Below are 23,438 nucleotides of genomic sequence, written 5' to 3'. Positions count from 1 at the left end.
ATTCTCATTTCGACACCAAACCCACCACTGGTGTGCATGGCAAAAGAGCTCTATTTTCATGTCATCTGACCAAAGCACCAGTTCCAATCCAAGTGCCAATGCCATTTAGCCAACTGCAGGTGTTTACAATTGTTGGGTGACATGAAATTAGAGCTCTTTGGTCACACAGAGATGGATTTGAGGCAGAGCCAAGAGTTTAGGGAGTTGGTGACACTCTAACCTGTCCTCCTTACACCAAACAAGCCCCATGACAGTCCCATCAGGGAGGAAAACTATCATCAGCACCAGTGGACAAACAAACAACTGAAGGATCTCCAGATAGATGGAATGGCAAAGAAGGGCCTTCACAAGTCATTGTGCCTTAAGCTATTATTCCAATGTATTTACTCAGTGGATGGCGATGGAAGGACTTGACTGTGTTTGCCATTTGTGTTCAGAATATTAAACATTTGATAATAAAGGACAGGTGTCTGCAAAGCCACAAAACAAGGTGGGTAGCACACACACACACACACACGCACTGACACACACACACACCTTTAGATCTAGCACCAATACCACCAAACACATCAGAGAGAGGATTTCTCTGAAAAGGCATGTGGGTAGTTACGTAGTTCGTTTCTTTCTGCTCACCACTAACCCAATTACCATATGAATAAAACTGAACCCCACTTTTAAAGGATAGATCACTCTCCCTCTCCTTCTCCCTCCCTCTCCTTCTCCTTCTCCCTCTCCCTCTCCCTCTCCCTCTCGCTCTCCCTCCCTCTCCCTCTCCCTCTCCCTCCAATGGCCCACAGCCCTGAACAAAGCTCAACAGGAAAAACCAAACTCTCCAGACTGGAAGGAGAAGGAGGCACGACAGAGCCAGACAGCCTTACAGCAGTTCTGTTGGCATCTTTACCAAGTCAAAGTATGGCATTGGCAAGTTGCTTTGAAGGTAGTGGCATACTTCACTCACAATTCCACCATTGTAAAAGCGTGGATTATGTAAACAACTTCTCTGTGCCAAGCGACAGATCAATAGGTGAGGTGCTATATAGCTATATGTTTATTATTGTCAAGAGGCATTCCTGACAGAATAACTCAGGGGCATTCTAACGATGAATATGTCTCTATTGTGGCAGGAGGCCCCTTGAATACCAAGGGTTGGCTATTCAATATGCTTTAAGAGAAATAACACTGGCATAACATTACATTATTGTGTAGACCCTATGAAAAACGTAGTTCAATCAACATATCATTTATTTCTAGGCCCAAAAAGGTGTCTTTTTTAAAATAATATTCTCACATCAACATTAGCTGCCAGCTGCACATAAACTAAAGTGATTGTGTGCATTTGAAATGGAGCTAAACCTCTGCGTGCGCCTTATCTCTCCCCTATAGTACACACCACCAGATCCACTGTATCTTCAGAGTCTTCGTTATCTCCTCTGGCTCTGACACGCACTCTCTCCTCTAGCATCCAGCAGTCAGGACTATATTGAGCATGGGCTGCGTCTGAAATAAGGCTCTGGTCAAAAGTAGTGCACTAACAGGGAATAGGGTGCCATTTTGGACGTATTCATGGTCTCCCATTTTTCCATCCAGGTATTGATATCTAACTGCAGCCGGCAGGTCGGTCAGATCAAGTTCCTCGGTCTGTCTGCATTAAACTTTTATCTCAGTTGTCCCCTCTCAATTGATGCGCCGACTGCCGACGTCAGAAATAATTCATATGGCTTAAATATGCACTATTAAAACTTTGATGAGCACCAAGGACTCATTATTCCAACCATCAGACATATTAATGAATAGAATTAATTTATGCTGATATCAGATGGCTTTTGACTTTGCCATCCCCCCCATATAATAGATATGTGGACGACATGATTACGTAGACCACCACTATAGTCGTCTGTCCACAAGGCGTGGTGTGTGTTTGTCTCAGAGAGACCCTTTGCTCAGTTAACCCACCAACCAAGAACTGTCAAGGGCCCTCATAAGTTCATTAAAGATGAAAACCTGTTTTACATTTGAAAGGACGGACTCAGGAATCTAAGACAGTACTTGAATTAACGTCCGTCCGAGTGGGAGTTTGTATGAATATTAATAGAATGGGCAGCGCATTTGTTCAAGGCATGGTGCTGTAAAGACTTCAGTGAACTGCTGAACAAGGGCTCTGGTCCAAAGTAGTACACTATAAAGGAAATAGTGTGCAGTCTGGGACGCACTCCAGATGAGCACATTTGTTTGCTCAGGGCAAACTGGAGACTGAAAACATTACCCTGGTCTCATTACAGGTGTCTGATGGAAAACAGTGTATACATCCAGGTTTGAATAAGAATTAGATAGAATCAAATCAGAAATAAGCAATGTGTTATTATGTGCAACGCTATGTGACTGTGAGAGAAGCTGTCAGCAGAGCAGTATGCTTCCCGTTAGTTCACTGATACCGTGATTGTTTCCCAATGCTATTGTGTATGGCTGGGAAATCCCTTCGCATTGTTACTGATACATTGTCTATACAACAGCCTATTAATGCCAGATAAAGGGAGGATTGTGTAAATTAGAAACAAATTCTCAACTTTCATGGTGCTTGGCATAGGCTATAATGGAAATATTATAGGGAAGTGAGTATCCAAGAGTTGAATATAAACACGAAAAGTAATAAGGCAGTGACAGCAATAAGCAGCAACTTTGAAAATAGTTTACTACCAAGCGCATTTAAAGTACTGTACCATTCCAGTGGACACTTGACAGACACTGATATGCGTAAACGCGATGCTTATAATGTTTTTTTTTTTTTTTACACAAATTGTGGAAAAACAAACCAAATTTACGCACATCTCCAAACAGTCTATCAAGAGCTTTGATGCATAGTGGTACCCACCGAATTAACCAATTGGTTGCTATGGGTCTACTGAAAAATGGTATCTAATTCCAATTAACCTATTTTTATGACAGACTTCTGAGTATTAACAAACGGACTAAAGATAAACGAACCAACGGCTCACGGGCTGAACTAATACATTTGACATGCAGATAGCTTAGTGAACAACATTCAACAGCGTAGCCGCAATTCATTAGCAGGAACAGATGTGTCTGCAGAGGTTCAATAGACAAACCATTCCGGAAATAAACGATAAACCTCGGATTTCGAGTCAGATAGCCTCACTGTCCTCACTCTACAGCCCAACAAAACAACATTTTCCCGACAGTATTTCGGGGCAATTCAGACTCAACAAATAAGAGGAGATTTCATATTTAGATAAAGTATTCAAAAATATCAAAGTATATGAAAATATGTCAGCAATGCAGGTGTAAATGCTTTCGGCCACATTTGCCTCCACACTCTCGCTCCCTCACCTGCCTGTGGTTCTACAGCTGCGCAGCTTTGCTGAACACTGCCCTCTATCGTGCTCTAAAAATGCAACATTCTCAAATGGATTCAATACCAATTTTAAACGGAGCCTTGAACTTGAAAAGCAATCAATTGGTGTTTCAGCCTAGTCGTCATTCTTTACCTTTTCTCTGTTTGGATGTGTTGTAATACCTGAAGTAATTATATGTTATTCTATGCAATGTGGCCGCAGGGTGAACATGGCTTGCAGAATAGAAGTGTATGAGATGCGTAAAGGGTAGAAAGACTTCACCTACCATAAGAATCAATGCTAAATTCAGAAATGTGACATTTACTGTATTCGTTTATAGTTTTTAATTTCTACAAACTAATAATGAATCAACTTCACATCAAGGAGGAATAAGGGAATAAGGGAAGGCAACTCGCGGTTGTTGGGAATATAATGTTCTCTGTGCGCAACGACCTATATTCGCTCTTTTTTTGTTGCAAAATCCGCAAGCTGTAAAACTGATATTTAACAGGTATCAGTGGGATGCCAGTAATAAATCTGCAATATTATTATACATCCACTATCAACTTGGCACCCATGCCGTTGCGCAAGACTAAAGGAAAAGGACAACCGGTGCAAGGTCTATTCTCCAAGCTGCATGAGTAATTTCAATGTTATTTTATGACACTACTTTTCTAATTTATTTGAAAAACAGACATTTCTAATCACAGGACAAAAGAGATAAAGAAAGAAAGAGAAAAGCGAATGTGGAGAGTCTACTCTCTGGACCTCTGCATCTTTCTAACGCTACCCCACGGGTCCTGATTACGGACAGCACAACACAATTAAGTTTATAACAGTGTAAATGTGGCGGTAGGTTCCTGCAGCCCAAAAATGCCTCTGATCCTCGGCTGGACGTGAGTAGAAAGTAAAGCTCGAGCGGTATAAAAGACCCGCTAACTGCTCTGAATAAACATAAGATATTATGGAACAAACTACGACGCCAACAGTGCCCTCTATTCAAGGTATGATTACATTGACAAGATAGGAGGCACACAGAAATACTGTTATGTGTAAGTAACACGATTTCTTAACTGAAACTTCTAATTCATCGCATGATAAATGGATTGGATGTAAAATGTGGAAACGGTGCTCAATATAGGCTATTCTATCAATTCCTTGACAAAAAAAAGTGTTTTATTCCTTATCTATAACTAGCACCATTTTGGAAAAGGATAATCATTCCAGAATAAAATGTTTATTGGAAAGTTAGGCTATTTGTTTATTTCGTTTTAAAAGTTAAATTTAAATCGAATTACTATTGTGCCATTGCAAATATTACAATATGACAAAGGCCCATGCAAAGGCCTGTCCAATAAATACATGAAAGTGTATTCTTACCTTTGATGTTTTTTCTAACTTGTTCTAAATGTCACGCAAAGCACGAGGGCTCTCCTTGATTCTTCAGGCTACCTCAACAGAAGTCTATCTCCCTCCACTCTCCAATGTCTCGATCAAAACGACCTGCAGCTGGTTACTGCGCTCTCTCTGCGAGTTGGAAGCTACTACAAGGACCATCGCAACTCTAACCGAGAGGGGTGCACAAGAGAGAATTTGCTATATAAAAAAATGACAAGCGCATATACATACTTGGAGTATGGAGTAACGGTTTGTGATGACCTCCCTGTGTTTCATATTAAAGACACTTCACTAACATGATTTGTTTTATTATTATCTGGGGATATGCAATAAATGTTATTTTACTTACAGAAACACCCCTCATTGTTCATGGTCTCCCCGGATGCGAGGTTGGTACCAATATAAAGCCTGACTATTGTTATTTTTTAAGGGAACCCTTGTCAACCTGCTTACAATGACTTTATATCTGAATCTATGGAAGTTCAAGATAATTTTCACACAAAAAAACATTCAATTATCTCTGATGGCAGTTGATTTCAGCTTTGAAGTTTGAATAGTTTAGTTCAGTCACAGTAGTGGCGATTCCTGATTTCCCGGCACCAGTACAGGTTGAGAGCAGTAGCCTACATGATGCGCCCACATCGAGCTGCCTTTCCAGACTTGGATCGTTGCCTGAGTTATGTTCCCATTTATTTTCAGATAAATAACATAGGCCTGGAGAAACTTCGCATTTAAATAGATTACGGTGTAAGGAGAGGTGCATTAGAGGTTAAGAGCGTTGGGTCAGTAACCGAAAGGTTGCTGGTTCAAATCCCCGAGACGACTAGGTGAAAATCTGTCGCAGTGCCCTTGAGCAAAGCACTTAACCCTAATTGCTCGTGATAAAAGCATTTGGGGGCTCCCGAATGGTGCAGTGGTCTAAGCCACTACATCGCAGCGCTAGAGGTGTCACTACAGACCTTGGTTCAATTCCAGGCTGTATTACAACTGCCGTGATTGGGAGTCCCATAGGGTGCGCACAACTAGCCCAGCGTCGTTAGGGTTTGCCTGAGTTAGGCTGTCATTGTAAATAAGAATTTGTTCTTAACTGACTTGCCTATTTAAATAAAGGTTAAATCTGCTAAAATGTAAATCTTATAGTGAAACGGTAAGAACCATATGCTCACTCTCACCTGTGCAAACACTTCCTCGGTGCCATTTCTAGACATAAGCAGCCCCAACCAATTATTATACTTAAAAAATGGTAAGTCAGTCAGGGTCTTAATTTACAGTTAGATGGATAGTAGAATACACAATGTGCAATTTCGAAATTTGATAGTGCGTCAGCAGTTTTTCTCTTGTTATGTCAGTCACTGACGTTCACTAAATTAGCCCATGTCAGCTGACATTTCAGATTGCAAGGTAAATTAGTCTAGCCAGCTATCTAAACCTTGTAGCCTACTAGTCATGGCCGAAAGAATTACTGACCGGCGTAAATCATGGCAAAATGGGTAGAATTGCAGGAAATTAGCTTTAAAACTGCCCAAAAAAGTATCCATCCCATGGCAAAATTTGTAGAATCGCATGAAATTAGTTTTAAATCTGCCAAATGTTATATCTGCCCCAAGCAAAAATGTTAAGAATTGGAGAAAATGTGAATTAAAAATGTCTCTACACCCCATAGAAAAATGTGAAGAATTTCAGGACATTAACTTTAAAAGCTGTGGGGGTCAACCAAATATCGTTTAGAGCTCTCAAAACTCTAGAAGCGCTTCAATGTCTGTGGCGAGGCCAGGGCCCATCTCTGGTTATGCGAACGGGCTATAGTCTATCCTCCAAAACTACATTTCCTAAGAAGCCTTGCGGGCTTCTCGAGAATCCGCGAAAAGCCCGATTGCGCGTGCGTATCCAGACGTGGCAACGGCATCATGGCTTCTTGGAACCGCTACGGGAGTGGGATGAGAGAGCTGAAAATGTACATATTCTTCTTGTTGGTAAGTTGTTTGTGCTCATTCTTTGTGTCATATAAACAGAGACATGTTTGAATGTAAATGTTGTTCGTTTTATTTAATCTACAAAAGCCTGCGATGTATCTTTTCCCGGTCTTCGTGCAGGGAGGCAATGTTGACAGCCCTAGTAATTTTAAATCAGAGCCTGAACCTGAGGCTTATAAATAAACCCCACAAAAACAAGTGGATATAGTATCTTACTGTAGTTTCATATTATTTGATCAAAACGTGTAGATCCTCGTGAATGCATGGTCAGCACAACAGGCATCTAGTGTCCCTTTTCCGAGAATGGATATAGAATTCCTATGATGACGTGAAGTTAACCTACCTAGTTGTCCTGCATACCTTGGCCGTCTCTCTCTGTTGTTATTCATGTCTGGCTTCAAGGCACAGTAGTCTTTTTTTGCGCTGTCTATTTTGGGAACAGAACTGTGATTTGGCTGAATGCGTAAATTAGCCTCCTAAGTTGAACGGTTTATTTTCTTTTGAAGTGTGACTGTGACAAAGACCACCCGTTGCTTTACTGTTCACCCCCCAACAGGTTGCTACTTTTTTCCGGGGTGGGCATGGTTTACGTCTGATGAAAATGCCCTTTGGAATCAGTTAGACAGCTAGGTGTTTGAACGAGAGGTGGGGTTATTATGACTCATGGATGGGTATGTTGGCCAGTCACTTGAACATTTAAGATATTTCTACACTTTTATTAGTATAACTGCATTTCTTGAGGAATGATTGCTAGGAATGTAACCTTGTTTGCTACAAATTTGACATGTTAGTTAGGCCTACATTATTTTACTTTGTTACTAACACTCGTCCCTTGATTGGCTACATGCATAATGGCTGAATTTCGACATCATTCCAATCACACAATTTGTGCTCATGGACCTTTCCTGTTCAGCATCCTGTTTGGTGGTTTAGTAACTGCCATGTCAAACAAAGGTGGGTACTGCTGTTGTGTAATGGCAAGCAGGGGAAATTGTGTGTTTGTGAATTCAAGTTCTATTGTCACATGCACAAGAACAATGAAGTGCTTAACTTTCATGTTCTACCCAACAGTGCAGTAATCAATATCAAAATATAAACGCAACAATTTCATTGATTTTTACTGAGTTACAGTTCATATAAGGAAATTGGTCAATTGAAATAAATTCATTAGGCCCTAATCTATGGATTTTCACATGACTGGGCAGAGGTGCAGCCATGGGTGAGCCTGGGAGGACATAGGCCCATCCACTGGGAAGCCAGGCCCAGTCAATCAGAATTAGTTTTTCCCCAATAGCTTTATTAGACAGAAATACTCCTCAGTTTCATCAGCTGTCCAGGTGGCTAGTCTCAGATGATTCCACACGTGAAGAAGCTGGATCTGGAAGTCCTGGGCTGGTGTAGTTACATGTGGTCTGCGGTTGTGAGGCCGTTTAGTCATACTGACAAATTCCCTAAAGTGACGTTGGAGGCGGCTTATGGTAGAGAAATGCATATTAAATTATCTGGCAACACCTCTGGTGGACATTCCTGCAGTCAGCATGCCAATTGCATGCTCCCTCAATTGTGGCATTGTGTTGTGACAAAGCTGCACATTTATAGTGGCCTTTTATTGTCCCCAGCACAAGGTTCACCTGTATAATTATCATGCTGTTTAGTCAGGTGGATTGATTATCTTGGCAAAGGAGAAATGCTCACTAACAGGGATGGAAACACATTTGTGCACAAAATTTGATAGAAATAAGGTTTTTGTCCGTATGGAACATTTATGTGATCTTTTGTCAGCTCATGAAACATGGGACCAACACTTTACACGTTAAGTTTACATTTTTGTTCAGTATAGTGTAGCAATTCAAAAAAAAAATAATGATGTGTGGGAGATGAAGGGAGACTGACCTACTGCTCTGTGTGTTGAAGACTGTCCCCCTGGCGGCCCTGCCTAGCTGCCTGTCAAAGCTATTTCCTTTTTTTTTTTTTATCTCTTAATCTGGATTGAGGGACCTCCTCCTATCATGGTTGGTTGGTTGCCCACTATACCCTCTAGAGCTCTTGTTCCCTATACAGTGCTCTACTTTTGACCAGGGCCCATAAGATCTGGTCAAAAGTAGGGCACTATATAGGGTGCCACTTGGGATGCAATCATTGATAAAGGTGGTGTTCATCATAATTGAGAAGGGCCACAATAGTTTCCTCCCTGTCAGCGGTTTCATCAGAGGCCATTTTATCATCACTGAGGGGGGAGACGGACATCTATGTCAGCTAAAATGGTGTTATTAGATGCAGTGTCCTTAGCATCTCGCATGCCCGTAGTTGCGTACTTATGTATGCATGTACATACAAACACACTTGCATGGTCACACACATACAAACATGTAGGCCTACAACACATGCTCACACAGTCACACTGAGACACAGAGGGACTAACACAACATACATACACACACGCATTCTCTACTGTTATTCGAGTCATTAATCAGAGACAAAATGGAGTGTTTGACAAACCCACCCCTGATTTGTTCTGATTCAGTGCACACCTTAAAACAAAACTTAAAACAGGACGCAGTTTATTAAGCAGATTTGTCACGCCAGATGGCGGGTACAGCGGGCGCCGAGAGAGAGAGAGAGAGAGAGAGAGCGCGAGTGAGACGACCGGCTGGGTTTCTCTCTGCTGGCTGCTTAGTTGGCGTGGTATTTTTTTACACTGATATAACGTGACTTTTTAAAAAAATAAAATATTTTTTGATAAAGGTAGGTGGGTAGTGTTCTAATGGACTTCCTCAATGTTTTCTGGCTGTTTCCCAAGTGCTACACTACTCCCTATTTATTGCAGTACATATGGAATAATGTGCCATTTGGGATGCAGTTTCGGGGTGAGAGGAGAGGAGCTCCTGCACTTAGGCCTACAGTACAGACAGCTGCGTACATAGTATCTTTATTGGATATGCTGAGCTACGGCATATGTGTTGAATGTGATCAGTAATGAAGGGATTTGCCACAGATTATAGTTCTGCACTAAACAGAATTAATGGGATAGATCTGATGGGTTATGTTAAATCAGATCATATCAAAGTTTATTTGTCACGTGCATTGAATACAACAGGTGAAATGCTTACACCTTACAGTGAAATGCTTACTTACAAGCCCTTAACCAACAGTGCAGTTTAAGTAAAAAAAAATAGGTATTAGATAAACCAATAGGTAAGCAAAGAAAACAGTAAAAAAAAATAACAGTAGCGGAGGCTATATACAGCTGGTACCGACCGGTACAGTCAATGGTGCACCGGTTAGTCGGGCTATTTGAGGTAATATGTACAGTGGGGGGAAAAAGTATTTGATCCCCTGCTGATTTTTGTACGTTTGCCCACTGATGAAGAAAGGATCAGTCTATAATTTTAATGGTAGGTTTATTTGAACAGTGAGAGACAGAATAACAACAAATATCCAGAAAAACGCATGTTGAAAATGTTACAAATTGATTTGCATTTTAATGAGGGAAATAAGTATTTGACCCCCCTCTCAATCAGAAAGATTTCTGGGTCCAGGTGTCTTTTATACAGATAATGAGCTGAGATTAGGAGCACATCCTTAAAGGGAGTGCTCCTAACCGCAGCTTGTGACCTGTATAAAAGACACCTGTCCACAGAATCAATCAATCAGATTCCAAACTCTCTACCATGGTCAAGACCAAAGAGCTCTCCAAGGATGTCAGGGACAAGATTGTAGACCTACACAAGGCTGGGAAGGGCTACAAGACCATCGCCAAGCAGCATGGTGAGAAGGTGACAACATATGGTGCGACTATTCGCAAATAGAAGAAACACAAAAGAACTGTCAATATCCCTCGGCCTGGGGCTCCATGCAAGATCTCACCTTGTGGGGTTGCAATGATCATGAGAACGGTGAGGAATCAGCCCATAACTATACGGGAGGATCTTGTCAATGATATCAAGGAAGCTAGGACCATAGTCACCAAGAAAACAATTGGTAACACACTATGCCGTGAAGGACTGAAATCCTGCTCAAGAATACATATACATGCCCGTCTGAAGTTTGCCAATGAACATCTGAATGATTGAGAGGACAACTGGGTGAAAGTGTTGTGGTCAGATGAGACCAAAATGGAGCTCTTAGGCATCAACTCAACTCGCCGTGTTTGGAGGAGGAATGCTGCCTATGACCCCAAGAACACCATCCCCACCGTCAAACATGGAGGTGGAAACATTATGCTTTGGGTGTTTTTCTGCTAAGGGGACAGGACAACTTCACCGCTTCAAAGGGATGATGGACGGGGCCATGTACCGTCAAATCTTGGGTGAGAACATCCTCCTCTCAGCCAGGGCATTGAAAATGGGTTGTGGATGGGTATTCCAGCATGACAATGACCCAAAACACACGGCCAAGGCAACAAAGGAGTGGCTCAAGAAGAAGCACATTAAGGTCCTGGAGTGGCCTAGCCAGTCTCCAGACCTTAATCCCATAGAAAATCTATGGAGGGAGCTGAAGGTTCGAGTTGCCAAATGTCAGCCTCAACCTTAATGACTTGGAGAAGGTCTGCAAAGAGGAGTAGGACAAAATCCCTCCTGAGATGTGTGCAAACCTGGTGGCCAACTACAAGAAATGTCTGACCTCTGTGATTGCCAACAAGGGTTTTTGCCACCATGTACTAAGTCATGTTTTGCGGAGGGGTCAAATACTTATTTCCCTCAATAAAATGCAAATCATTTTAATGATTTTGACATGTTATTCTGTCTCTCACTGTTCAAATAAACCTACCATTAAAATTATAGGCTGATCATTTCTTTGTAAGTGGGCAAATGTACAAAATCAGCAGGGGATCAAATACTTTTTTCCCCCACTGTACATGTAGGATTAAATTGACTATGCATAGATGATAAACAGAGTAGCAGCAGTGTAAAAGAGGGGTTGGCAGGACACAATGCATAGTCCGGGTAGCGATATGATTAGCTGTTGAGGAGTCTTATGGCTTGGGGGTAAAAGCTGTTGAGAAGCCTTTTGGTCCTAGACTTGGTGCTCCGGTACCGCTTGCCATGCGGTAGCAGAGAAGTCTATGACGTATGGCTTGAGTCTTTGACCATTTTTAGGGCATTCCTCTGACACCGCCTGGTATAGAGGTCCTGGATGGCAGGCAGCTTAGCCCCAGTGACGTACTGAGCCGTACGCACTACCCTCTGTAGTGCCTTGCGGTCGGAGGCTGAGCAGTTGCCATACCAGGCAGTGATGCAACAAGTCAGGATGCTCTGTTGCAGCTGTAGAACCTTTGAGGGTCTGAGGACCCATGCCACATATTTTGAGTCTCCTGAGGGGGAATAGGCTTTGTTGTGCCCTCTTCACGACCATCTTGGTGTGTTTGGACCATGATAGTTTGTTGGTGATGTGAACAACAAGGAACTTGAAGCTTTCAACCTGATCCACTACAGCCCCGTCGATGAGAATGGGGGCGTGCTCGGTCCTCTTTTTCCTGTCTGCAATCTCCTGTCTTTATTGCGTTGAGGGATAGGTTGTTATTCTGGCACCACCTGGCCAGTTCTCTGACCTCTAATAGGCTGTCTCGTCAGTGTTCAGGCCTACTACTGTTGTGTCATCTGCAAACTTAATGGTGTTGGTCGTGCCTGGCCATGCAGTCATGGGTGAACAGGGAGTACAGGAGGGGACTGAGCACCCACCCCTGAGGGGCTTCAGTGTTGAGGATCAGCGTGGCAGATGTGTTGTTACCTACCCTTACGACCTGCAGGTGGCCCGTCAGGAAGTCCACGATCCAGTTGCAGAGGGAGGTGTTTAGTCCCAGTATCCTTAGCTTAGTGATGAGCTTTGAGGTCACTATGGTGTTGAACGCTGAGCTGTAGTCAATGACTAGCATTCTCATGTAGGTGTTCCTTTTGTCCAGGTGGGAAAGGGCAGTGTGGAGTGCATCACCTCTGGATCTGTTTGAGCGGTATGCAAATTGGAGTAGGTCTAGGGTTTCTGGGATAATGGTGTTGATGTGAGCCATAACCAGCCTTCAAAGCATTTCATGGCTACAGAACTGAGTGCTACGGCTAGGTAGTCATTTAGGCAGGTTACCTTCGTGTTCTTGGGCACAGGGACTATGGTGGTCTGCTTGAAACATGTTGGTATTAGACTCAGTCAGGGACAAGTTGAAAATGTCAGTGAAGACACTTGCCAGTTGGTCAGTGCATGCTCGGAGTACACGTCCTGGTAATCCGTCTGGCCCTGCGGCCTTGTTAATTTTGATCTGTTTAAAGGTCTTACTCACATAGGCTGTGAAGAGCGTGATCACACTCATCTGGGACAGCTGATGCTCTCATGCATGTTTCAGTGTTACTTGCCTCGACGTGAGCATAGAAGTTTTTTAATTTTTTTAAGCTCGTCTGGTAGGCTTGTCACTGGGCGGCTGTGGTTCCCTTTGTAGTCTGTAATAGTTTGCAGCCCCTGCCACATCCGACGAGTGCCGGTGTAGTACGATTCGATCTTAGTCCTGTATTGGTGCTTTGCCTGTTTGATGGTTCATCTGTCGTAGCGGGATTTCTTATAAGTGTCCGTGTTAGAGTCCTGCTCCTTGAAGGTGGCAGCTCTACCCTTTAGCTCAGTGAAGATGTTGCCTGTAATCCATAGTTTCTGGTTGGGGTATGTGCATACAGTCACTGTGGGGATGATATCCTCGAAGCCAGTGACTGATGTGGTGTACTCCTCAATGCCATCTGAGGAATCCTGGAACGTATTCCAGTCTGTGCTAGCAAAACGCAGATGCTAAGCTACAGGAGTGTTATCTGACCACTTCGTTATTGACCGAGACACTGGTGCTTTAGTTTTTGCTTGTAAGCAGGAATCAGGAGGATGGAATTATGGTCAGATTTGCCAAATGGGGGACGAGGGAGAGCTTTGTATGGCGTAAAGCTGGTCTCAAGTTTAATTTCATTTTTTTCCCCCCTCTGCTTGCACATTTAACATGCTGATAGAAATTAGGTCAAACGGACTTAAGTTTCCCTGCGTCCAAGTCCCCGGCCCCTAGGAGTGCTGTCCTCTGGGTGGGCGTTTCCCTGTTTTCTTATTTTGTTATACTGCTGACTGAGTGCGATCTTAGTGCCAGCATCCGTCTGTGGTAGTAAATAAACAACTGTGAAAAATATAGATTAACTCTTGGCAAATAGTGTGATCTACAGCTTATCATGAGATGCTCTACTTCAGGCGAGCGAAATCTGGAGACTTCCTTAGATTTTGTGCACCAGCTGTTTACAAATATACACAGACCAACCCCCCCCCCCCCCCCCCCCCCCTCTTACTGGAGTGTGCTGTTCTATCTAGCCGGTGCAGCGTATATCCCGCCAGCTGAATGTTATCCATGTCGTCATTCAGCCACGATTCGGTGACGCATGATATTACAGTTTTTGATGTCCCGTTGGTAGGATATTCGTGATCGTACCTCGTCCAATGATTGTACGTTGGCAAGTAATATTGATGTAAAGGCAGATTTCCCACTCGCCGTCCGTTGCTCCTTACATGGCACCCTGCCCTGTGTCCTCCTATACCTGCGTCTTTCTCCTGCCAATGACGGGGATTTCAGCCTTGTCGGGTGTCTGAAGTACATCCTGTGCGTCCTGCTTGTTGAAGAAAATCTTTGTCTAATCCGAGGTGAGTGATCGCTGTCCTGATAGCCAGAAGCTTTTTTTTTTTTGCCGTTATGTTTCTGCCACTGTATCTTATGTAAAAAAATAAGTTACAAATAATGTGAAGAAAAAAACAGACAACGGCTGCGATCTTCCGGCACCATCAGTTCATAATATTCTGTGTGATATTAGTGACCTTTATGTCTTTTGCACTCAGCATTACCAAATATATATAATTTTTAAATTCAGTGCAGGAAGGACTGTCAGGGTATCTTAAACCTTAAGTGTACAGCCGTGGCCAAAGTTGAATTACAAAAATATTAATTTCCACAAAGTTTGCTGCTTCAGTGTCTTGTTTGGCCACATCCTGACAGATGGCAGCCCATTCTTGCATAATCAATGCTTGGAGTTTGTCAGATTTTGTGGGTTTTTGTTTGTCCACCTGCCTCTTGAGGATTGACCACAAGTTCTCAATGAAATTAAGGTCTGGGGAGTTTCCTGGCCATGGACCCAAAATATTGATGTTTTGTTCCCTGAGCCACTTAGTTATCACTTGCCTTATGGCAAGGTGCTCCATCATGCTGGAAAAGGCATTGTTCGTCACCAAACTGTTCCTGGATGGTTGGGAGAAGTTGCTCTCGGAGGATGTGTTGGTACTATTCTTTATTCATGGCTGTGTTCTTACGCAAAATTGTGAGTGAGCCCACTCTTGGCTGAGAAGCAACCCCACACATGAATGGTCTCAGGATGCTTTACTGTTGGCATGACACAGGACTGATGGTAGCGCTCACCTTCTCTTCTCCAGACAAGCTTTTTTCCGGATGCCGCAAACAATCAAAGGGGATTCATCAGAGAATGACTTTACCACAGTCCTCAGCAGTCCAATCCCTGTACCTTTTGCAGAATATCAGTCTGTCCCTGATGTTTTTCCTGGAGAGAAGTGGCTTCTTTGCTGCCCTTCTTGACACCAGGCCATCCTCAAAGTCTTCGCCTCACTGTGCATGCAGATGCATTCACACCTGCCTGCTGCCATTCCTGAGCAAGCTCTGTACTGGTGGGGCCCCGATCCCGCAGCTGAATCAACTTTAGGAGACGGTCCTGGCGCTTGCTGGACTTTCTTGGGCGCCCTGAAGCCTTCACAACAATTGAACCGCTCTCCTTGAAGTTCTTGATGATCTGATAAATGGTTGATTTAGGTGCAATCTTACTGGCAGCAATATCCTTGCCTGTGAATTCCTTTTTGTTCAAAGCAATGATGACGGCACGTGTTTCCTTGCAGGTACCAATGGTTGACAGAGGAAGAACAAGGATCCAAGCACCACCTTCCTTTTGAAGCTTCCAGTCTGTTTTTCAAACTCAATCAGCCTGACCGAGTGATCTCCAGCCTTTTCCTCACCAACACTCACACCTGTGTTAACGAGAGAATCACTGACATGTCAGCTGGTCCTTTTGTGGCAGGGCTGAAATGCAGTGGAAATGTTTTTGGGGGGATTCAGATCATTTGCATGGCAAAGAGGAACTTTGCAATTCATCTAATCACTCTTCATAACATTCTGGAGTATATGCAAATTGCCATCATACAAACTGAGGCAGCAGACTGTGAAAATTAATATTTGTCATTCTCAACTTTTGCCCACGACTGTATGGGCAATTCCATGTTAAGAGTGATGCTGAGGCTCCTGATTTGTATGTCAGACAACCAATGATTAGTGAACATTGTTAAAAGGAATCCTTGTGCATCGAGTTGTATGGTTTAACTTTGCGCTCAATGGTTTTGGTTCGACATCCATTTTAAAGTGAAGAATCTGAGTCTCAGCATCACTCTGTTGCTGTGGAATTGCCTGAATGCAAACAAGAAAACAACATGATTTGGTGAATCAGTGTAGCACACAATGCACAACTCAAACTAACCCTATTGCTAAAGGGAGTAGGCATGTCTTCAGAAACATAATACAAGTGTACAGAATAGCTAGCCTAGGTCTTCAGCTTCAAACACTCACCAGAAAGAAATATACAAATACATAAAGCAAATTGTGTTATAACCAACCACAGCATGAAATAAGTGCCTGACATCCAAGGGGACTTGTTTTTTTTTCTTCTCATTACATTCTCTGCTCACTAGAACATTCCTGAGGCTATGGACATGAGCTAGGTCTAGCTACCTCTTCAGCTGTGGATGATTAGCTGCCTAGCATGCAGTGTATCCCCCAGTCTGTTCTGTCGGTCTCCATCGATTGGAAGTCTAATCTCTAGTCTGAGACAGTCCTCCTGCTGTTCACTAGATGTTGATAATATAACAGGGAGGTGTGTGTGTCTGCTTCCGCAATACAGTCATGAGGATGCTGCTCACATTGACACAGGACAGTGACATTATGTCATGTAGCCTAAGCCAAGGAGTAGGTACCTAGGTAAGGAAACCAACCAATGCACTGATTGCCCAGCCATTGTTGCAGTATTGGCTGCCTGTCAGCTGTCAGGGCATGTGATGCGTGAGCGGCGAGCACTACAAGGTCAATGTTCCAGGGAAGGTTTTTGCATATCCTCTACTCGTTCTTTGTGTGTAGCTCCATCCGTGCTGATGTCCGTGTCCTTCCTCTCCCAACCTCACATCCGCCACTCTCCATAGTGCAGCTTTCATTTCACTATAACACTATGCTATCCATCAATTTCCTGTGAATGTAATTGTGCTCTTTGTACGTTTTCAATCTGATATTCTCAACAATATGCGCTATGCACACCCACTCTAAGGCCGCAAATGAGCCTGGAGAAATGTGATCGCGTGGGGGAGAAATCATCACCAGCTTTTCCTACATTTCTAAAGGGTCTAATGTTAATGTAGTTGTGAAATAAGCCTGCTCTGCCTCGGCAGCTCTTGAACGATCAAATAGCTGAGGACCGACTCAGTCTCACACTCAATCGTCAATATCAGTTCTGTCCCTTGTCTTAACTAATATTTTTCCCCCCCCCCCCCATACAGTTATTGTAGAAGTGCTCAGAAAGCAACGTGTGTCCGTCCCGAGCTAATGTAGGCTAACGTGATTAGCATGAGGTTGTAAGCAACAAATATTTCCCAGGACATAGACATGTCTGATATGGGCAGAAAGCTTAAATTCTTGTTAATCTGCGCTGTCCAAATTACAGCAGCTATTGCAGTGAAATAACACCATGCTATTGTTTGAGGAGCGTGCCCAATTATGAACTTAAGTGTATTAATAAACCAATTAGGCACATTTGGGCTGTCTTGATACATTTTGAACAGATATGCAATGGTTCATTGGGTCAGTCTAAAATTTTGCACATGCACTGCTGCCATCTAGTGGCCAAAATCTAAATTGTCTGGGCTGGATAATACATTATGGTCTTTCTCTTGCATTTCAATTTTTTTTTTTAACCAGATCTAATGTTATTCTCCTACATTAATTTCACATTTCCACAAACTTAAGTGTTTCCTTTCAAATGGTTTATAGAATATCCATATCCTTGCTTCAGGTCATGAGCTACAGACAGTTAGATTTGGGTATGTCATTTTAGGTAAAAAGGGTGTGATCCTTAACCTCTTAAAGTAAAATATTTAAACTCCTACTTATTTTCATATTCACATATGTTGTACCTTAGACTCTATTTGACCTAATGTGTTGTGCCCACCAATGAGGCCCTCAGTCACACACAATGAGAAGACTCAGTCTTTGTTTCACCTGGTGCTGACCACATACATTGGGTTTTGTCTTGCACATGAGGTATCTGACATCTCATATCACAAAAATGACCATTCTTCTGCACTGTAGCATCCAATGTGGGAGTTATTCTGAATGTGAGTCGGCCTCTGAAATAATAGTAATGAATAAAATAGTATCTATCCATCTCTGTCTGCAGGTGTGCCTGGCGTCTGTGCTGCAGGCGGCGGTGAAGGTCTCTCCTCTGATAGAGAAGGTCAGTGACCACAAGGACTTAAAGAAGCTCCTGAGGACCCGAACTAATGTCCTGGTGCTCTACACTAAATCAGGTGGGTTAGAAACAATGTCCTGGTGCTGTACACTAAGTCAGTCCTGTCAGGTGAGTTAGTGGGCATACTTTAGGCCTTTGTAGACAAAAAAAAAGCTTTGAAATCTGTATTCATAAAGCCTCTCAGAATAGGAGTGCTGATGTAGGATCAGCTCAACGTAATCTTATTATGATCTAGACTAAAGTGATCCTAGATCAGCACTACTCTGAGACGCTTCGTGAATATGGTCCCCAAGCTGCCTTTTTCGGTGTAAATGACCTCTTAAAGTGTGATCTTATCTCTGACAATCCGTCCCTTATAATGGTAAATGAATAACTTTGTGGAAGGGCAGTGGTTATGCATCACACTGCTTGTTTATAATGACCTGCAGCATATTTTGTTCTCTTCTATTCCCTGGATTTGGAAGTGCTACATAACAGTGTACTGAACAGAAAAACACACCCAAAAGCTCAATGTGATCAAATGAAGCCATGAAACTACATTCACTGACAGCCATTAGGGAAATCACCCTCTTGCATTTAATTACATTTTCATTAGCATATTTCAGGCCAGAAGAAAGTGCAGTGTGCGCGTACAGTACGTGCTGCTCTATGCTGATGTTCATAAACAATCTACGTCTCAAGGCCCCACTGCTCCCATGAATTTTGTGCACGGCTCCACTCCAAATGTATCTCCTTCATAATTCAGCCAGTGTTAGGTCATTGGATAAGACTTGCACGTATCGAACGTCACCCTGGGATTGATTGCTTGCCGTTACTGTGGTGTTGCGTTCTGGCCTTCTCCGAAGGGAAGGTTTAGGAATGTTTACTCACTTCATTTCCTGCTGTCGGATCCTCTCCCTGACCGCCACTGGCGCATTACTTGGTTCCTTCACAAGAGGGGCCCAAAAAGCTCCAGAATTGTCTGTCACAGATACTAAGTGTTCCGGTGCTTCCCAGTGCCCCATCTGAGACCCCACCAACTTGAGGAAAAGTCTCTCCAGTAACTTCAATCTGCAAGCAATTTGAACTCAACATATATGGTGATTTCTAACGTCAAGGCACAATGTTTGTATTACCACCAACCAACCTGGTGTGATTCAGGACCTCCAGAGGACCATGGCAATGCCCCAAAATGTAAAATAGAGGTGTCCAACACATAATACTACAAATGTTGAAGGGGTTGTACAATGTATGTATTGTTCAACAGAGACGAAAGAATCGGTGTGCTTACTTCTCTGAATCCACATTGTATCTCAAAGGACATTGTGTAATGCAGTTTATTAGTTGGTTTCTCACTAGGCCTTGGACTATGATGTGTTTATGATTTTTATAACCTGGTGCAAGTAGTTTAGTGATGACTCTGTTAGGTAATGTGTAGACCATGTGAATGGTAGATTATGCTCTCCCAGAGACTAGGTCTATGTAAGTAACACTAGGGTAATGTTCATGGATAAAGTACCCTTGTGTGATTGATAGCTGTTTGAGTTCACAGTCCATGTTTTTAGTGTTATGACCTCTGACTCGACTCCAACCTTCATTGAATTCTAACTAGGGTTTCAAAATTCCAGACATTTTTTCAGAAACCCTGGTTGGAAGTTTCCCGGATTCTTTAAGGAATAGGCAGGAAATCCGGAATCCTAAAACCATGATTTTGGGAGAAAGAGGTTGTAATTCTATTGTTTACTGTGTATTATAAGGTGAGTAGTAAAACTGAATTGTGTTTTTGTGAAATATAGGCCTAACTCCACCCCTCTTATCGTGTGTGTAAACAGCTACCTCCGGGGACTCTAAGTTCAAGCTGCTGTCTGACGTGGCCCAGGTTGTCAAAGGACAGGGCACCATCGCCTGGGTCAACTGTGGGTAAGTACAGGGTTGATGGAATGGCATGCATTAATACATTGACTAAATGTGTCACATGTTATATAGTAGTGATGCACTGATATCTGATATTTTCCTTGCCCAAAAAATCGATACCTATATATTTTTTTATATAAAAAAATTGCAGCTTTATAAGCATTCTTGTACAGTTATAGATAACGCATGGATGCAGCTGTCTAAGGCACTGCATCTCAGTGTAAGATGTCACTACAGTCCCTGGTTCAAATCCTGGCTGTATCACATCCGGTTGTGATTGGGAGTCACATAGGGTGGCGCACAATTGGTCCAGCATTGTCCGGGGTAGGCCGTCATTGTAAATAAGAATTTGTTCTTAACTGACTTGCCTAGTTAAATAAAGGTTACACACCACCCTGACAAGTTATTTTGTTGGCATTTACGTATGTCCCCATTACCAGTAAAACATAATCAAAACCTATTTCTTTCACTTACTTGCTGTGCTGTTACGTTGTTCAGTCTCAGCCAGAATTTCATCATACATGTCAAGCAGTGAAGTTTCAGCTCTGCCTGTCCTTGGCCTCTCTTCCTCAGTGCGCACTCTCATTGTGTTCGTGTCCAGCTGTGTATGTAACATTTCACGTAAACCCTGTTTCTTGTCTGCATTGAAGTATCGGTCCTTGTACATAGCATCGAGCATGGTGGCGACGCAGTAAAGAGAATGCAACAGAATCGCTTGTTCACAGCCTGTCGGCAGTTTGGTTAAGCAGGCGTTTCAATGCCATGACAGAGGGTATCACGTCTGCTGCAGGTGCAGTTGATGAGCTTATTTCTCCAGTCAGTTGTTCGAATGGAGCTAGCTAGTGTGTTCATGTTTAAAACATGTTCTGAAATGCCAGCAGCGGTATGACAACCAGCACATTCATGAGCATGCAATACGACTTTCCTCTGTACAGTCCTCGACGAACCACTGTGCTGTCAGACTTGGCATGCTCATGGGGCTGATATCGCTGGTCCAAATGTCAGTTGTGAAGCTAATAGCAGTGACGCAAAAAGAAATTGACTTTTATTTAAATTAATATTTTTAGCAGTGATGCTATTGTTTAACTCCGGTAGGGCAACATCTGAAAAATAGCGCACTTGGTAGTGTGTACCAGTGCTCGATGAGTCGGCGAAAGCCAACATCACCCACGACAGAACGGTTAATTGTCAAGGGCGATGAATTCCATTATCTTGGCATTAATGGATTTTGCCTTTGAGTTGTCTCGCTGAAGTTTTTTCTTTTTCAAATGACTGCTCGACTTGTTGACTGCTCGATCCACACAGCAGACATTGTGGGCTAGGTTAGGAATGCTGTGTAGCGCTAAATTATACGTGGCGTCATTACGTCATGTACCTACGTTATAGGTATGAATGTCAACTTTGACATCGGCGTTGAACTAGACATCGGGCCACTGCCGATGTTGTCATTTTTAGCTAATATCGTCCGAGAAGTTCACTGATGTATCGTGCATCCCTAGTATATAGCTTCTAAGAGATATCCGAGAAGCGTTTTAGGTTAGAAAAATGTCTAAGTCACCATGTCACGTACGTTATGTCCCATTATGCTTCTGAATAACATTTTAGGTTAGAAAAATGTTGAGGCATTCCGCCCAGTCCCAGCTCTGATATGTATAGCTATAGGAAGGAAGTTGTAAAACCCTCTTTTTATATGGCTGCCTTGTAATAGCACAGTGAGACAGGCCTGGACAAAGTAATCGATAGCAGCTATTGAAGCCTAGGCCAGCTGAATGCGCTCGTGTCAAATGTCTTTCTGCCCATGCCATCTCCATCTCTCCCTGGCATATCCTCCTGAAGTCACAGTGGAAATTGGAGACGAGATATGCTCATTAAAATAGGCAGTCTCTTTCTCCATATCCACATTCTGCTGAGGGCTCTACGGAGGATAGAAATAAGGAAACCGCTCTTCAGACCCTTCATTTGTGTGTGTATGAATGAGTTATAGGCACTGTTCGGAAAACACGCTTTCCTGTCCCTGTCTTCCTGAAGCCCATGCAATAGACCTGTCAAGTCTGGGCAGATGAACCATTTGAAACTAAGTCTTTGGAAGTGTTCATACTGGGAGGATCCACCATGTTCCCAAGACACACTAGAAGAATTGTTTTCCTTAAACATTTCTTTCACCCCCCCCCCCCCCCCCCTGTGTGATCCGGCCTCTACCCTACATGATTTCCTTCCATTTTATCTTCCCTTTTTTTATTTTTATATAAGTCAACCTCAACCACTTGAGCCATCTTTGTTGCTCGGGAGAAAAGTCTTCAAACAGAACTACAAAAGAATAAAGATCACCCCTCTGACACCTACCACTTAAAGCATCCCTCAAAGTTTCTCTCAAACCTCTACAAGATGGATGATGAATGAGAAGGGAAAAGTGTCTAAGAACAATGTAGCCTGGTCAGCTGTTTTATATAGACCTAGAAAATCTCTCATAAGTAAATATTTCTTTCTTTTCACTGCAGTAAATCTACTGTCAACCCTCTTTCTCCACCGTATTCCTTAATACTGAAGGGTGTGGGTGCCTGAGGCTGGTCTAATGGTAAACACTGCTGCCTGCAGCACATACTGTATACAGTATATTACCTTCAGCGAGGGTACGAATCCTGCCCACTACTCTATCTCCCTCTCTTCTCACTCATTTCAACAATCAGTCCACTCTCCAAAACATCTAAAGAAATACTGAAAGGCGTGGAATCAGCAGCAATTACTGTACATATACCTGTGCCAGAGACTCTTTACGGGGCCTTAGATGACATGCTTCTCTGCTGCTGTTCAGTCACATAGGTGATGCAGTGCCAGCTGCTAGCTTAGCATTTTGAGTCTGGCGACTGGCTATGATTTTCCCACCTTCTCCAGTTCTCCAATGGACCAGGTCCAAAACAGAGCTTAGCTGAGCGCTTGGACAGGGAGAGGGACCTCCTCATGAGTGTCAGTATGAGAACGGTGGCCCATGCCAACAGAGGGATGAAAGCCCAGGATGACACACTCACCAGATGACAGGACCTGAGAGATGGCCAACAGTGATGTCAGAGGAACTGGGCAGGAGACAGTGCCAGGTCAGGCATGGATGCCAGACTACAGACGCTGCTGCTAAAACAAGGAGATTTGTAACAAAATGACTAGTTGTTTTTGCTAATGAGCAATGGGCTAATCAATCTCTGACTGCTTGGTGTACAATCAGACTAAATGGTATTCTGAAACCTCTTCCCAGCAGGAAAGCC

The 23,438-nt window shown here is 43.1% G+C and overlaps 2 protein-coding genes across 4 annotated transcripts in view; one reads left to right on the top strand and one right to left on the bottom strand.

Annotated features, from left to right (window-relative positions):
* Window positions 1-4,976, bottom strand: part of LOC106586418 (semaphorin-5B) — a 199,172-nt gene extending 194,196 nt beyond the window's left edge. For all 3 annotated transcript variants that reach the window (XM_045707609.2, XM_045707610.2, XM_045707612.2), the window contains exon 1: window positions 4,731-4,976. The gene's annotated coding sequence lies outside the window, so the exon portion shown is untranslated. The remainder of the gene's footprint in view (window positions 1-4,730) is intronic.
* Window positions 4,977-6,614: 1,638 nt separating this feature from the next.
* Window positions 6,615-23,438, top strand: part of LOC106586417 (protein disulfide-isomerase A5) — a 59,604-nt gene continuing 42,780 nt past the window's right edge. Inside the window, exons 1-3 of the mRNA XM_014173648.3 lie at window positions 6,615-6,721; window positions 18,217-18,346; window positions 20,100-20,187. Coding sequence (XP_014029123.2) covers window positions 6,656-6,721; window positions 18,217-18,346; window positions 20,100-20,187 — 284 coding nt within the window. The 5' untranslated portion in view covers window positions 6,615-6,655. The remainder of the gene's footprint in view (window positions 6,722-18,216; window positions 18,347-20,099; window positions 20,188-23,438) is intronic.

This window comes from Salmo salar, chromosome 25 (genome assembly GCF_965601325.2).
Source record: "Salmo salar chromosome 25, fSalSal1, whole genome shotgun sequence".
NCBI lineage: Eukaryota > Metazoa > Chordata > Actinopteri > Salmoniformes > Salmonidae > Salmo > Salmo salar.
Note: the sequence above shows the minus strand (reverse complement) of the source record. Positions and strands in the feature narration are given on the sequence as shown.